Raw genomic sequence first — 15,037 nt, forward strand, 5'->3', positions numbered from 1 at the left:
GAACAGTCACTGGAATACCTGGAGTATTTAGGGTCCAGTGTTGGATCTTGGGATTTCTAAAAAGCCAGTGCACTGCCACCCTATGCCTGCTTGTGTGCTGCTCATCTCTGAATGCAGTATAGCAAATAAGGAGGCTGTGACAGGAGGATTGGGCTTGTGGGCTGTCCAGGTCACAGTGTCTGTGTGCCTGTCAGCCAGGCTCATGCTGGGCAGTAAGGGATTCCGAGGACCAAAAGCAGTAGGTTCCATGGCGCTCATGGAGCTTGCAGTCAAGGACGCCACCAGCAAGGTTGCTGTTTAGAGCTGCAGGAGGCAGATGCTCAATGAGGGTGTCTCCTTTGTAACTAGGAAGTAAGGAAAGGCCTATAGAATACACCTAAACAGAAACTGGCCATCAGTAGGACAGGAAACGGCAAGAGAAGCGGAAGGAACCATGGCCTGAGAACAAGCACATTTGCTGAGGAAAACTTGGGGGGGAGGGGGTCATTCAACCTGCTGTGGTAGGGCGGTAGATCTCAGGATCCCAAAGCTTCTGTTCATGTGATGTTATTTTCTTTTTTTTTTTTTGGGAGGTGCTGGGGATTGAACCTATGGCCTTGTGCATGTGAGGCAAGCACTCTACCAACTGAGCTATAGCCCCAGCCTGTTCATGTGATGTTAGATATCAATATTGACCTTACTTTTCAACAAACCAGAGAAAATTTTAACATATATATTTAATAATATGATTCATTTAAAAGAATAAGCCTACCACGTGTTAACAAGTTAATATTTTTATGAAGATGGACATATTTTCCAAAACAAAACAGCTTGAGTGAGAAGAGTGACATTGTTTTCTATTTTTCAAGTGTCTGCTCTGTCTGGCTTGCTGGGAATGACTGGATTTTGCTGCCTGCCCCTGCATCCATTCTTGACTATATGTCACTTTGGTGGAGTGTAGGAAGACGTGGTTGGGAAGAACAGAAGTGTTTTAATGGTCTTTTAAGAAAATATGGCATTTTCTTTGATATTATACTAAAACTTAATAAATGGGCAGTTTCTTAAAGGAAATCTGCAGTGTGGGACCTGAAATCATGTCTGTACATTTATTGCACTAAAATCTAGTGACTTGCCTTGCACTTCAAATGCTTCTTTTGCCCTTGGATGCTTTATTGTCTTACTGTAAAGGTTACGTGACAAAAAGTGTGTATTTATATATAAAAGTTTTAGCACAAGCTCTGGCTCAGGTAAGCACTCACTAAATAATTGTTATTGTTCTCGTTGCTACTCCTATATTGCTGTCACTAACACCCCCGTCACCACGTGTGACGGGTGTGACGGGCCAACTCTAGCATGAGGAATGAAATGTGCTCAGGAGCACTAAGGTGCTTGCTGTTATTGGTTGTCTTACTAGTAGTTTGACAGTCTTCAGATTGATGCAAGTGTTTGTCAGTTAGCCAGAGTGGACAGCCACCTTTGACCTGCCTGTGGAAGTTCAGAGCCAGCAGACACACATGTGCAAGCACCCCTGCCTCTGGTCCTCTGCTCACCTACACCTGCTTTCTGCAGTCGTCACATGGATTAAAGATCCACACCCCTGACAGGCTCACCCTTTTTTTTTTTTTTTTTTTTTTGAGAGAGAGAATTTTTTTAATATTTATTTTTTAGTTTTCGGCGGACACAACATCTTTGTTTGTATGTGGTGCTGAGGATCGAACCCGGGCCGCACGCATGCCAGGCGAGCGCGCTACTGCTTGAGCCACATCCCCAGCCCAGACAGGCTCACCCTTTATGTCTTGTTCTTCACTCCTAGTCCAGTGCAGTGCCAGGCGTGTGATCACTGGCACTTAGAAAGTATTTGTTGAATAAATGCATTTAGAGGGAATTTATTTTGAACCTTACTTTCGACACAGTTTTAAAAAGTGAAAAACAGCTAGGCACAGTGGCGCATATCTGAAATTCCAGCAACTGGGAGACTGAGACAGGAGGATTCAAGTTCAAGGCCAGCCTCAGCCATTTAGCAAGGCTCTAAGCAACGTAGTGAGATCCTGTCTCAAAAGGATGTGGCTTAATGGTTAAAAACTCCTGGTTTCAATCCTTAGTATCAAAAAAAAACTTTTTTTCTTAATTTTTAAAAATGTGAAAAAAATAGCTGGGCATGGTAATGAATGCTTATAATTCCAGCAAGTCTGGAAGCTGAGGCAAGAGGGTCTAAAGTTTGAGGCCAGCCTCCACAACTTAGGGAGACCCTGTCTCAAAATTTAAGATTGTAAAAGGTGCCAGGATGCGGGTTAGTGGTAGATCACTCATGGATTCAATCCCCAGTACCGAAGAGAAAGAAAAATCCTACTTTAACATACAAAACCTGTGATCTGAGCAGTGACTAGCTGGTTGTTTAAGGAATGTTTAACCTCTATTCACCCCACCCTCTCTCCTTCTTCTTGAACCTCTATTAATACAAAATAAGAAGAAACAAGCACTTAGGCATGTCATAGTACCTTTGGGTTAGGCACTCGAGATCAATGTGCTTTTTGCCTTCTTCCTTTCAGATGTTCCTCCTGCGGATCAAGAGAAGCTTTTTACCCAGAAGTTACGTCAGTGTTGTGTCCTCTTCGACTTTGTTTCCGACCCACTGAGTGACCTCAAGTGGAAGGAAGTAAAACGAGCTGCTCTAAGTGAAATGGTAGAATACATCACCCACAATCGGAATGTGATCACAGAGCCCATTTACCCTGAAGTAGTCCATATGGTAAGTAACTGCAGCCTGACCAGTGCGTCCCAGCCCTGAGCTGCAGAAGGACCCTGATGTTCTCAGGACAGGCTGAGATATCTGAGCCCAACACAGCACTACCCAGAAAAAGCCTCCTCCTTTTCCAAGATTTGTGCTTGTCCCAGGAAGGATGAAAGTGTTCTTTGTGCTGCACGCTGGATTGTTGTGATGATAGCAGTGAGAGGACCAGCTGCCTTCTAGCAGGTGTTTTGCATTATTAACTTGTTCAGTCTTCACAATTACCCTGTCGGGTAAAAATACTAGAACTTTTATTCATATTTATTATTTTATCCTCTTTAAATTTTTTGTTTTTTAAAAACATATGTGCTGGGAGCTGTGGTGGATGCCTGTAATCCCAGTGACTCAGGAAGCTGAGACATGAGGATAACAAATTCAAAACTAGCCTCTGCAACTTAGCAAGGCCCCGAGCAACTCAGCAAGACCCCGTCTCTAAAGTATTGAAAAGGGCTAGGGATGTGATTCAGTAGTAAAGCGCCTAGATTCAATCCCTGGTACCGAATAAATAAATATATATATATATAACACTAATATACTAGAGCCCTTATGTTGTTTAGAAGTAAGCACACTGTCCCTCCGTGTTCTAATGCTGCGACAGAGTTAAAGTGTTGATGGGAACCAAGCAGATGTCAGCATGCTGTGTCCAAGCCTGTTGGCTGGGAAGGCCTTCGTCTGTTGGTCCTGAGATCAGGATGGTATCCCAAGTGACTGAGAGAGTCTTGTCCTGCAGTCAGGTCTCTTCTGCAGACCTCCTCCCTGCCTATCTGCAGGTCAGTGGCGGCTCTTATTCCACCCATTGTTACCTCAGCCCTGAGCATTTCACAGGATGGTTGTTTGCGGCTGAAACTCCAGTTTTCTGTTGCATTTTTTTTTCATTGTTATTATTTTATCTGCCTTTGAAATTAGTCCCCCCAGTTATTGGTAAGTTATCATTGCTTAACAGGGAATTTTAAATCCTAGTTTTCATTGAACTCTCTCTCTTAAGTTACTGATTTTTCCCACCAAAGCTATGTATTTCAGAGTGGACTAGACTTGTTGACCTAAAATACTTTTATTTCTCGCTTTAGTACTTTTGTTTTGGAAAAAGAAGATGAAAAGAATGTTCCTTTTTGTAATTGAGTCTTTTGTCAAAAGATGTGATCAGCTTGATTATTTTCAGTTATTTTTTCTGACCGGCACAGCTGTGCATGGCCAGCCTCAAGGCTACAGGGCTGTGTGGCCCTCTGCCTGACTCCTGCTTGGAGACGAGTGACAGGTGTGTGCTGAGCAGAAAGTAAATGCTAAAATGTCCCTTGTGTGGACCAAGGAAATGGTGTGTCTTTTTCAACTCTCACTTTCTTTGGAAGGCTACCCCAGCCCCAGAATTGTACAGAAAAAAACTCTAATATTTTCTCCTACAACTTAACATGATTCTGTTCTTCACTTCACCTTCCTTTTTTGTTTTTTGAGGTTCTGAGGACAAAAACCCAGGCCTCACATGAACTAAGCAGGCCTCTCCCCTGAGCCATCCCCAACCCCATGTCACGTTTTTAATACTTATGGGACTTCTTTTATAATACAGGCTTCATTTTCTCATAGAATTATTGAAAAGTCATTTGTCCCTGCCTCATACGTTGAATATGCTATTTCCCCATTTGAAGTGCTTATTGTTAGTTGTCAAGTTATTTCCTTTTTAAATTAATTTCTTGGTACATATTAAGTTTATAGATACATAAACCACCTGTATGAAAGACTGATCCATTTTTAAGGATTTCTGTAACCAGGAGTCCCTGATGTGCCAGGAAGGAAGAGTCTGCAAAGACTGAAGGGACTCTGGTCTTCCTGGTTGGGTTCACTGCCTGTACTTGAACCAAGCATGCTCCTGACTGCCATTCCTCTGCTCCCCACTGTGATTGTTCCCAGGTAGAGTTCCTCCTGTGTCTTCATTTGCCCTGCCCTGAGCATCAGCTAGCTCTTGGGTGCTGCAGCTGGCTCTCGGAAGCGCCTCTGCAGACCTGTCCTGAGCTCCCCTGGAGGAGTGGATTTCATTGCTCTATGGGTGATGAAATAGAGTTGGGCACAGGTTTCTGCTCTCCCGAAGCTTTCATTTTTCAGTGGAGTCAAGCATAAAATAAGCCAGCAGTGCTGTACTGTATTAGATGATGGTACTTTGCAAGGAGAGTCACCCAGGCCAGGCGGGTGGGCCGCAGTGCTAGAGGTGTGCCTCTGCCCTCTGCCCACATGGGCGGGAAGAAGGTCCAGAGAGAAAATACCTCCAGGCCTGTTGCACTGTCCCCTGAAGAACTGTGCCGTGCGGTTATCTTCTGGAATCACTGAGGGGCAGGGGACACTTCATTCTCCTTTCTGCTCTGATTCAGGGAGATAAGTTCAGAAGAGAACACAGCCTCTTCCCTGGCCCTAGTCCTCAGTTTGGGGATGGAATGGGAGCAGGGACACGCTGGGCTCTCTGACCTGATGCTGCTCTTTCTCATTGCAGACAGCGCTGATGAGATGTGGAATGGAAGAGAACATGGTGGGGGTGGGACTGTACTGTGTAACCACAGAAGTCCGGCCCCCTCCCTCCCCAGGGCCTCCACCCGCAGGCAGAGTCCTCCTGGCCAGGGGAAGCTGGACTCTGGCAGGGTCCTTTCTGCTGAGGAGCCCTGCAGCCCGCGGCTCTGCCTGCTGTGCTAGTCACCTAGGCAGCAGTCAGCCGGCTGGTCTGTGTCTCTGTGATGCTTGTGTATATTTTGGTCATAGTGTTTTTAGAGACGTTAATTTCCACTGACTGAAGAATTGGAAGCTCTGTATATGCTGTACTCCTGTCGATGCCCCTTTTAAATATATTGTCTGCTAGACTAGACTGCTATGTTGCTTTTTTAACACATTTGTTAACATATTATTCACATACCTTAATTCACCTTAAAATATGTACTTCAGTGGCTTTTGGTTTGAATATAAGACTATACAGCCATCATCACATCTAATGTTAGGACATTTCTACCACCTACAGGAATTCTTGTCCTCACTGCTGTCACTCCTTTTCCCCCAGCCCCTGCCCTGAGCACCATGGTCTGCTTTCTGTCTCTATGGGTTGCCTACTCAGGACATTTCACATGCCTGAAATTACCCAGTACAGGATCTTTTATGACAGGTTCCTTTCTCTTAGCCGGGGTTTGGCTCATCCATGTGCTACCATTGTGGCAGGAGCTTATTTCTCTTTTTTTTTTAACGAAATAATTTTACTACCCTATAATATTCCCTTATTCAACACCATTATATCTTACTTATCACTCATCGGTTGGGTCACCTCGGGGTTGACTGCTGTGCACGATGATGCTCTGGACATTTCTGTGCAGGCTTTTGTGTGACAAACAAAAACCATCCATCTGTTATTGTTTTTGTTTTTGTTTTAATTAAATTTTCTAGTTAGTTTGCTTCTTAAGCTGGACATTTTTCTGATAGTCAAAATGTTGGTCAAAAAAACAAGTAACAGTATATTTAAGAAATTCAAAGCAATGAAAGTAAAACTGCTTTAATAATAATGTTTAAGGAGTTAAATTCTAGGGTTGGCCCTTTCAAAATCTGAAAAATGGATCTATGTGCCAGTTTTTACCTATGATTTCAGAGCATTTTGATTCCTTACAGCCTGCAGTAGATCCCAGATTCAGAGCTCTGGAACCTCTCTGTTCTGAATCAGTGGATCAGAGGTTCCTGGCCTGTGGACCCTTGCAGAGGGTCTGTGGAGTCAAAATTATTTCCATAATAATGCTAAGACTTGTTTCACTTTTTCACTGTATTGACATTTGCACCGATGGTCCAGAAGTGATAGTAGGTACAGCTTCTGGCACCTTAGCAAGAAGCCAGGCAGTGGCACTAAGGTGACCTAGCATATTAACAGCCACATACTCAGTTTCACTTGATGGCCTGGCTAAAGCAGGACGATATTAAATATATTACATCCTAGCATTTTAGTCCCCGTCTGCTGAGCTGTGGGGTTTGCGTAAGTACTGGGGCTACAAAGCTTAGTGGAGTTGGGAGGGTAGGGAGGCACCTGTGCGGTGGTGTCCTGAGTGGAACTGCCACATGTTCAGGGAACACCATTTTTGCCTGGAAAATGACTAATAGACAAATGAGTTATTCAGACTTAAATATTTAACAAGCATTTTCTCAAAACATAAACTAAATGAGAATGTCACTTGAAGGACAATAACTGTGTTGTCAATGATAAAATTTGAGCTTTTAAGGGAACTTCGGGCTCCCTGGTGATGCAAATGAATGGGATTTTTTTAATAGATACCACGAAATGAGTCACCACTTAGAAAGTCTTTGTAACTCAGTGAACCAGTATTTTCCAGATGACCAATAAATGACATTATACAATCATTCATGGGCAAGAGAGCCATGGAGAGGGCAACGTCCACCACTGGGCTTGCATGTAGGAGAGAAGAGGCCCCCTCTTGAGATTCGCCATCCATGTAGCAGCACCCCTGTAACAAACCGCCACACTCCCCTTATGTAGTTTCAGAAGCCCACAGTCATCTGGAAGTGCTACCACCTGCTCCTCCCTTCCCAGGTGTCCTGCCTAAATTTCAGTCAGAACAGCCCTCTGAGCAGAGGAGCTCGAGTGATGGTCCTGATCTCACGCTGACAAGATCGGCAGGAATGGAGAACACGCCACTCTCCTCACTAGGGTCATTTATGTTTTGGGAAAAATAGTTTATTTCTCATAAATGTATATTCTGTATATTAAGACATAATAAAGCCGGCGCAGTGGCACGCATCTGTTATCCCAGTGGCTCAGGAGGCTGAGGCAGGAGGATTGCAAGTTCAAAGCCAGCCTCAGCAAAAATGAGGTGCTAAGCAACTCAGTGAGACCCTGTCTCTAAATAAAATACAAAATAGGGCTGGGGATATGGATCTGTGATCAAGTGCCCCTAAGTTGAAGCCTAGTACCCCCAAAAAGAAAAAAGGAAAAAAAAGATAATAGTCATTATTGTTAAATTTCTCTGGTTTAATTTCTAATATAGTAAATATCAATAGATATCTCATAAACAAAAATTCTTTGTGGTCCCCAATAATTTTTAGGAGTTTAAAAGGGTCCTGAGACCAAAAAATTTAAGAGCAGCTCTTCTGAAACAGTACTTTTCAAAGGCTGCAGCCTCAGCACCACCTGAAAGCTTGTCTGAAGTCTATAGATTCCTAGGCCCTACCCTAGCCCTGCAGAATCAGACCTTCTGGGTGGGCTGCACCTGTCTGTGTCTTCACTCATCTTCCAGGTTGATCTTAGCCATGCCAGAAATTTAATAAAAACACCCATCTTTGGATTGTAAAGTTTCTAAGTAATATACACTTGCATTTTTTTCCACTGAATTCAGCATGTTTATTTGGTAGAGTTTCTGAATTGACTTGCACACTGAGACCAGTCTTAGTAGGCACAGGTGAGTATAACTGAAGTTCAGAAAGGGAAATGGTGATCAATGTTTGTATGAGTTGGACGATTAGAGGCACTTCACATCAGATGGGCCTCCCTGGAATTACCCATTCAGTTGACTGTGCAGGATTGCTAGATGGAACACCGCCGCTCACTCGGAAACGTATGTACCGCACAATGCTGGATTCCAACGCAGGTATTCAGTAACAGTCTTGGCTTTTGCAGAGTCTGCCCTTTCTTGTTTAAGGGATAAAACCAGAAAGCAGATAGGCACAAGGGCTGAGTGCTATGAAGGAGCCTGGAGTGGAGCAGAGGAGAGGGTGCCTCTCAGGGCAACCCGCCCAAGCCCAAGACCATTGGAAGAGAGAGATTTGGGGATGGAGCATTTAGTGAGGCCGAAGTCTGCTGTGCCTGGAGCCTTGGGCTGCCCCAAATGATCTGGCAGCACAGTGAAGTACACATTGGGGTATGAAGAGATGCAAAGGAACTGGGTTGGGGCTGAGAGAACATTTCAGTGGACGGGGTGGATTAAACCAGGCAAACAGATGTTAAGGTAGAAATGAGATTAGTGGCAGATTTGGTTTGAGTTATTTAGGGAGAAGGAACAATGACCCAAGTGTGTGGGCCCTGGTGTGAGAGAGGGCAGGTTTGAATCATGGCACACCCCTTCACCACTGTGCATGCTCAAAGGGGACTCTCAGACACAGGGATAGCTCCCACTTGGTCCACAGTGTACCCCAGGCCTCCTGCTCTGTGTGCTGTGTTCTCTTTGGCGTGGCTTCCAGGAAGGACTGGTATGCCTATGTACCTCCTGCCCATCTTTAAACCATTACTGTAGCTGGGGAGGTGGGTTCTGATTGTTACCCACCAAATCACATGGTAGACCTGGGGAGAAAGACGTCCCCAGAGCAGGTGTGTCCATCTCTGTAGCCACTGATGATGTTGCATTGGGCAGGCAGGCTTGAATGGCTGGAGTAAAAAGAGGTTTTGGCAACCATCTGCCTCATAGGAGGAAAGGCAACAGTGTGGAAAACTGGATGGCCCCCAAGATAAAGTTGCCACTCAAGCATCCTTTCCTTTCAGTGGCCTCAGAAATGGCCCAGAAAGCAGCTGACTTCCAAGACTTTTCAGAACTTTCACCAGTGGGTGGCAAAATGCATCCTCCTCCTCAGAGTGGTGTAGGTCTTATTCCTTGATATTACTTTTTTTTTTTTTTTTTTTTTTTGGTTAGGCTGTGCAACTGCCTCATAGAGAGATAGTTAAGTTAGTTTAAATAGTGATTGAAGGATTAAAAGCACATGATCTGAAGTGTGATTTCATGTTTGTAGCATAGAAATGAATGCATAGAAGTAAAATTAAATTTGGGGAGAGAAAGCAAGTCTTGAAATGCTACACACAGCACAGCAGCATCATGCACGCCAGAGATTGATTTATTGATGGCACTTTATAAGTGGGTTATAAAAATGAATTTAGAGGAACACAAACTGTAGCTGCTTTTCGATAGTGTGATCATGTAAGTTTTCCAACCATACTGTATATTTTAAAATTTTTAACAATGATCATGTACCACAGTACATGATCAAAAATCAACAAAGGGGCCTGGCATGGTGGTGCACTCCTGTAATTGCAGCTACTCAGGAGGCTGGGGCAGGAGGATCCCAAGTTCAAAATGAAACAGAGCAACATAGTAGAAAGAACTAGGCAAACAGAGGGACCTCATTTCCAAAAAGAAACAAAATCAGTAAACGTATGTTTTTCATTCTTTGAACAAAACCCAAGAATTAAAATCAGGTAGTTTTTATGAAGTGTAGTGGAAGTGCTGCTAGCATTCATGTTAGGTCCCGGGAGCATGAGCTTGTTCCATTCTAGTCTTTCCACTCTGTGAATGAGTAGAGGCTGACTTGGAAGCTGACGGGTGCCATTGCTGTTCCAAGGGTGTGTTGGCCGGGTCCTTGGGGAGGCTCATTCCGGGCCCCAGGAGGGTTGGCTTGTGCTTCACTTTAGAATCCACGTTGGATATCTTCACCCTCTTTCTCACACCTGATACTTGCAATGGGTTCTGGACAGCCCCCCTTTCTGCCATAAAGCTGATGCTAGTTGGGAAATGGGTGAGAAAAGAGCATCTAATGCTGAGGGGTGTGCAGTTCAGGGAAGTTTCCAGTGGTGTGCATCTTGCTTCAGGAGAGGGTTTAGACCAGCTTCCTCATTTTGCTTGGTCATTTTTTGTTTTGCCAAAGTTAAAATAGCATGGGTTAAAGAAGAGCAGACGTCAATGCTGAGCCAAAGGTACATTTAAAAAATATACTTTCTGAAATTCAGAGAATAATTTTTTTTACTTTAAATAGCAGTGATCCATTTTTAGAGATGTGCTCTTACTGTTTTGAGATTTTTCTTTATTTTGATAGTTTTTAATTACAAAAGGAATGCATGCTTATTTTATAACATATGGAACAAATGTTGTTTTCTCAAAAGTCTGTTAGGAAGTTTGAGGCTTAGGGAGCGAGTTCATTATCTGATTTTAAAAGGGTTTCACAGGTGCACACATGTGCTAAAAGCATCTAGCCCAGCACCTTGAATATGTGCAGTTAGTTGTATGTCAGTTATGTCTCAGTACAGCCTGGCTTTAGCTGCAGAGTTCTTAAGTATTTCTTTAGTCTTGGGACACAGCGATCACTCAGACATTAAGGACATGGTGAATCAGGAAGCTTTGCAAAGGGACTTCTGGCCTAGTGAATCTTTTTTCTACAACTCCTTTTAATTTTTTATTTATATTTATATACAGCAAAAGTCACTAGTTTGTGGAGGTTTGATAAATATTTAGAGTCCCATAACCACCACACAATAGAGATCTATTATGCTGCTGCTTTGTAGTCAGAACCTTACCCCTGACATCACTAATCTGTCCTCCTTAGCTATCAAGTTGTCATTTCCCAGAATGTCGTAGTAGATTCGTGCCTTTGGGTCTATTTTCTCTTGCTTAGCATGACGGGCTCAAGATTCATGCATGTTATTGCACATACCAGGAGTTGATTCATTTTAATTATCATTAGATAGAGGTCGCTGGTTTGTTTATTCATTCCCCAGTTGAGGGACATCTGGGTCATTTCCAGTTAGGGACAGTAAAGCTGCTGTGAATATTCATGTACACATTCTGGACATGGGTTTCCATTCAACCTGGGTAAACACCCAGCAATGGGATCATCAGAGTAGTGTCACGTCTGACTTCCTCAGAAACCGCCATTTGGCCCCTGTCCCAGCAGTGCATGAGCTGAGCCTGCTCACATCCTGCTGTGTCTGCGCTGCCCTAATGACTAGTCATGCTGAGCATGCTTGCCCTGTGTTGTCTTGCTTGGTGAATCTCCTCACACTATTTGCCCTTTTTTAGTTAGGTTATTTTCCTTTTGTTGAGTTTTGAGATTTTTTCTTTTTTTTTAATATTTATTTTTTAGTTGTAGTTGGACACAATACCTTTATTTATTTATTTTTATGTGGTGCTGAGGATCGAACCCAGGGCCTCACACATGCCAGGCAAGCACTCTACCACTGAGCCACAACCCCAGTCCCGAGATTTCTTTATATACTCTGCATATAGATCCTTTGCAGATATATGATTTGCAATTATTTTTTCTCACTCTGTAGCTTTCTTTTTTACTTTTTAAAGGATCTTTTTTTTTAATACCTTTATTTCACTTATTTATTTTTTATGTGTTACTGAGGATGGAACCCAGGGTCTCGCACGTGCAAGGCATGTGCTCTACCACTGAGCCACAACCCCAGCCCCCAGAGCAAAGGTTTTTAATTGAGATGAAATTCACTTTACAATTTTACCAGAGGTGCTTTTGGTGTTATATTAAGGAACCTGTCCTAACCTAAGCTCAGAAGGGCTTTCTCCTATGTTTTCATCATAGTTTTACATTTTACATGTAGGCTTATGATCCATTTTGACTAAGGTCCACCTTTGGATGTTAAAGTGTTCTGTTTGTTGAACAGCATTTGTTGAAAAGACTGACCAAGGGGCTGGAGTTGTAGCTCAGTGGGAGGGCACTTGCGTAGCACATATGAGGCACTGGGTTCAATCTCAAGCACCACATAAAAATAAGTAAATAAAGGTATTTTTAAAAAGTTGAAAAGAAAAGACTGACCCATCTCCATTGAATAGCCTTTCTGTCTTTCTCAAAATCAACCGACCCTATCAGTGAGACTTTCTGCACTCCACTACCTTCTGTTCTTTTTGTCTGTGGATCTCCCTGTTCACCAGTACCTGCTCTCTTCAGTATTGTCACTTTGTGGTAAATCTTGAGATCAGGTTGTGTTAATCCTCTTTGTTTTTTTCCTCAAGTATTTTGGTTATTCTAGTTATTTTCCATTTGTGTTTTAAAATCAGTTTGTCAGCCAAGAATGATGGTGCATGCCTGTAACCCCAGCTACTCTGGAGGCAGAGGCAGGAGGATTGCAAATTCAGTGGTAGCCTCAGCAACTTGGCGAGTCCCTGTCTGGGCAGGGGGAGAAAACATTAAAAGTCTTCATCTACCAGATGCCCTTTCAGGGTTTAGGTGGAATGTCTTTGTGTGGATATGGAGGGAATTGGCATCTTAACAGTATGAGCCTTGAAAGCAAGAGCAGAAGTGTCTCCCATTTTGGTCTTCTTCATTTTGTGTCTCTCAGCTTACAAATTCTTTTCCTGTTTCTTAGGCTCCTCAATCAGCATTTCATTTTTTGGTGCTGTTGTAAATAAGGATGTTCTTTGTTGGTTGGTTGGTTGGTGGCCCTGGGAACCAAACCCATGGCCTGGTGCCTGCTAGACAAGTGCTCTACCAACTGAGCTACAGCCCAGCCTCTGTTTCTTTGTTTTCTATTTGTAAGTCTTGTCCTTTTCTGTCCTGCAGTCCTGTCGAGTCTTGCTTCCTGTGGTTTGGTGCATGCCTTGTAGTGTGTGTTTTCTTGTAGGTTGCTCCCTTACCACCACCCCTGTTGTATCATGTGCCCTGGGAGCTACTCATACAGACCCTCCACCCTGCTTTTCCTTTTGGTCAGTTTGTATCTTTGTGCTCAGAGTGGCTTGTTGTAGATGGTATATAGTTGGTTTTAGCTTTTTTATTCAATCAGATAATCTCTGCCTTTTGATTGGAGTGTTCAGATAACTTACTTTTAATGTGATTATTGATATACTGGGCTTAAATTTACCATCTGGGCTCAGATGTAGCTCAGAGGCAAAGCATGTGGTAAGCATGCATAAGACCCTAGGTTTAATCCTCAGACAATATTAAAAAAAAAAAAAAAGTACCACTGTGCTGTTTTTTCCTGTTTGTCCCATCTCTCCTCCATTCCACTTTCCTTTTTTTCTGCTTTCTTTTGAGTCAGTTCTGTGCTGCTTATGACTGTATTCTATCTCCTCTCAGCTTTTTTTTAATATTTATTTTTTAGTTGTAGTTGGATACAATATTGTTAATTAATTAATTTATTTTTTTAATGTGGTGCTGAGGATCAAACCCAGGGCCTCGCCTAAACTAGGCAAGCATTCTGCCACTGAGCCACAACCCCAGCCCCTCCTCTGTCAGCTTTTTAACTTCAACTCTGTCATTTGATTTTGTTATTCTGATTAGTTATCCGTGACAGTAGAATGCACTTTGACACATCCTACATAGATGGAGTGTAACTTCTCATCCTTCTGGTTGTACCTGGTGTAGAATCACACCAGTCATATATGCACATAGGGTAATAATGTCAGTTTCATTCTTCTATCCTTCCTATCCTCCAACCCTCCCCTCCCTTCACTCTGCTCTGCCTAATCCAAAGTAACTCTGTTCTTCCCTGTCCCCCTGCCTTTTTGTGAATTAGCATCTGCATGTCAGAGAAAACATTTGGCCTTTGGTTTGGGGGGATTGGCTTATTTCACTTAGCACAATATTCTCCAGCTCCATGCATTTACCAGCAAATGCCATCATTTCATTGTTCTTTAAGGATGAGTAATAGTCCATTGTTTAAATGTACTTCATTTTCTTTATCCATTCATTTAGTGAAGGGCACCTAGGTTGGTTTCACAGTTTAGCTATTGTAAGTTGAGCTGCTGTAAATCTCAATGTGGCTGCAATACTATAGTGTGCCAATTTTAAGTCCATTAAGTCTAAACCTAGGAGTGGGATAACTGGGTCAAATGAGGGTTCCATTCCAAGTGTTCTGAGGAATCTCCATACTGATTTCCATAGTGGTTCCACCAATTTGCAGTTTCATCAGCAATGTATGGGTGTACTTTTTTCCCCACATCCTCGCCAACATTTATTTTTGCTTATATTCTTGGTCTTAAGTGTTTATTTAGCTTTTCTAGAATCCATCTTTAATAATATCACAGTCTGCCTTAGGTTACAATGCCATGTAGAGTGTAAGAAAACCTCAACAGTGGTCCTGTTTCTTCCCTCCCAGTCTTTCTGCTGCTGTTGCCACACATTTTACTTCATGTTACAAACCCCATGATCCATTATTAGTTTTGTTCTAAGTGGTTGTCTTTTAAAGAGATTTTATAATTTGTAACATCTTTGCAGACATTTTCCAGTTTCCAGTGATCTCCATTCCACTGTGGAAGTCCAGGTCCAGAGGCCCATCTGCTCTTGGTGTCCTGGTTAAGGGGCTTCCTTGCACGTTTCTGTAGTGTGGGTCTCCTGATGGTGATATGGACTGTTTCAACTTAAATGTGTCTGAAGGTCTTTCTTGGACTTCAGTGCTCATCTGGCTGTCTTGTTTGCATTGTTTGTGATGAGAAATCTGTGGTCATTACATTGTTCCTCTGGGTATAAAATATTTCCCCCTTTGGCTACTTGTAAGATTTTCTCATTCATTGCTCTTTTCAGACCATTTGATGG

At 42.9% G+C, this 15,037-nt stretch overlaps 1 protein-coding gene across 11 annotated transcripts in view; it reads left to right on the forward strand.

Moving 5' to 3' along the window:
• The window catches only part of PPP2R5C (protein phosphatase 2 regulatory subunit B'gamma), a 147,085-nt gene that overhangs the window by 85,681 nt on the left and 46,367 nt on the right, over positions 1-15,037 (forward strand). For all 11 annotated transcript variants that reach the window (XR_014021876.1, XM_081293411.1, XM_081293414.1 and 8 more), the window contains one exon: positions 2,529-2,728. Coding sequence is in view for 10 of the 11 variants with exons in the window: in XM_081293411.1 (XP_081149537.1) it covers positions 2,529-2,728 (200 nt within the window). In the remaining variant the exon portion in view is untranslated. The remainder of the gene's footprint in view (positions 1-2,528; positions 2,729-15,037) is intronic.

This window comes from Spermophilus citellus (assembly GCF_964194105.1).
Source record: "Spermophilus citellus genome assembly, chromosome: 4".
NCBI lineage: Eukaryota > Metazoa > Chordata > Mammalia > Rodentia > Sciuridae > Spermophilus > Spermophilus citellus.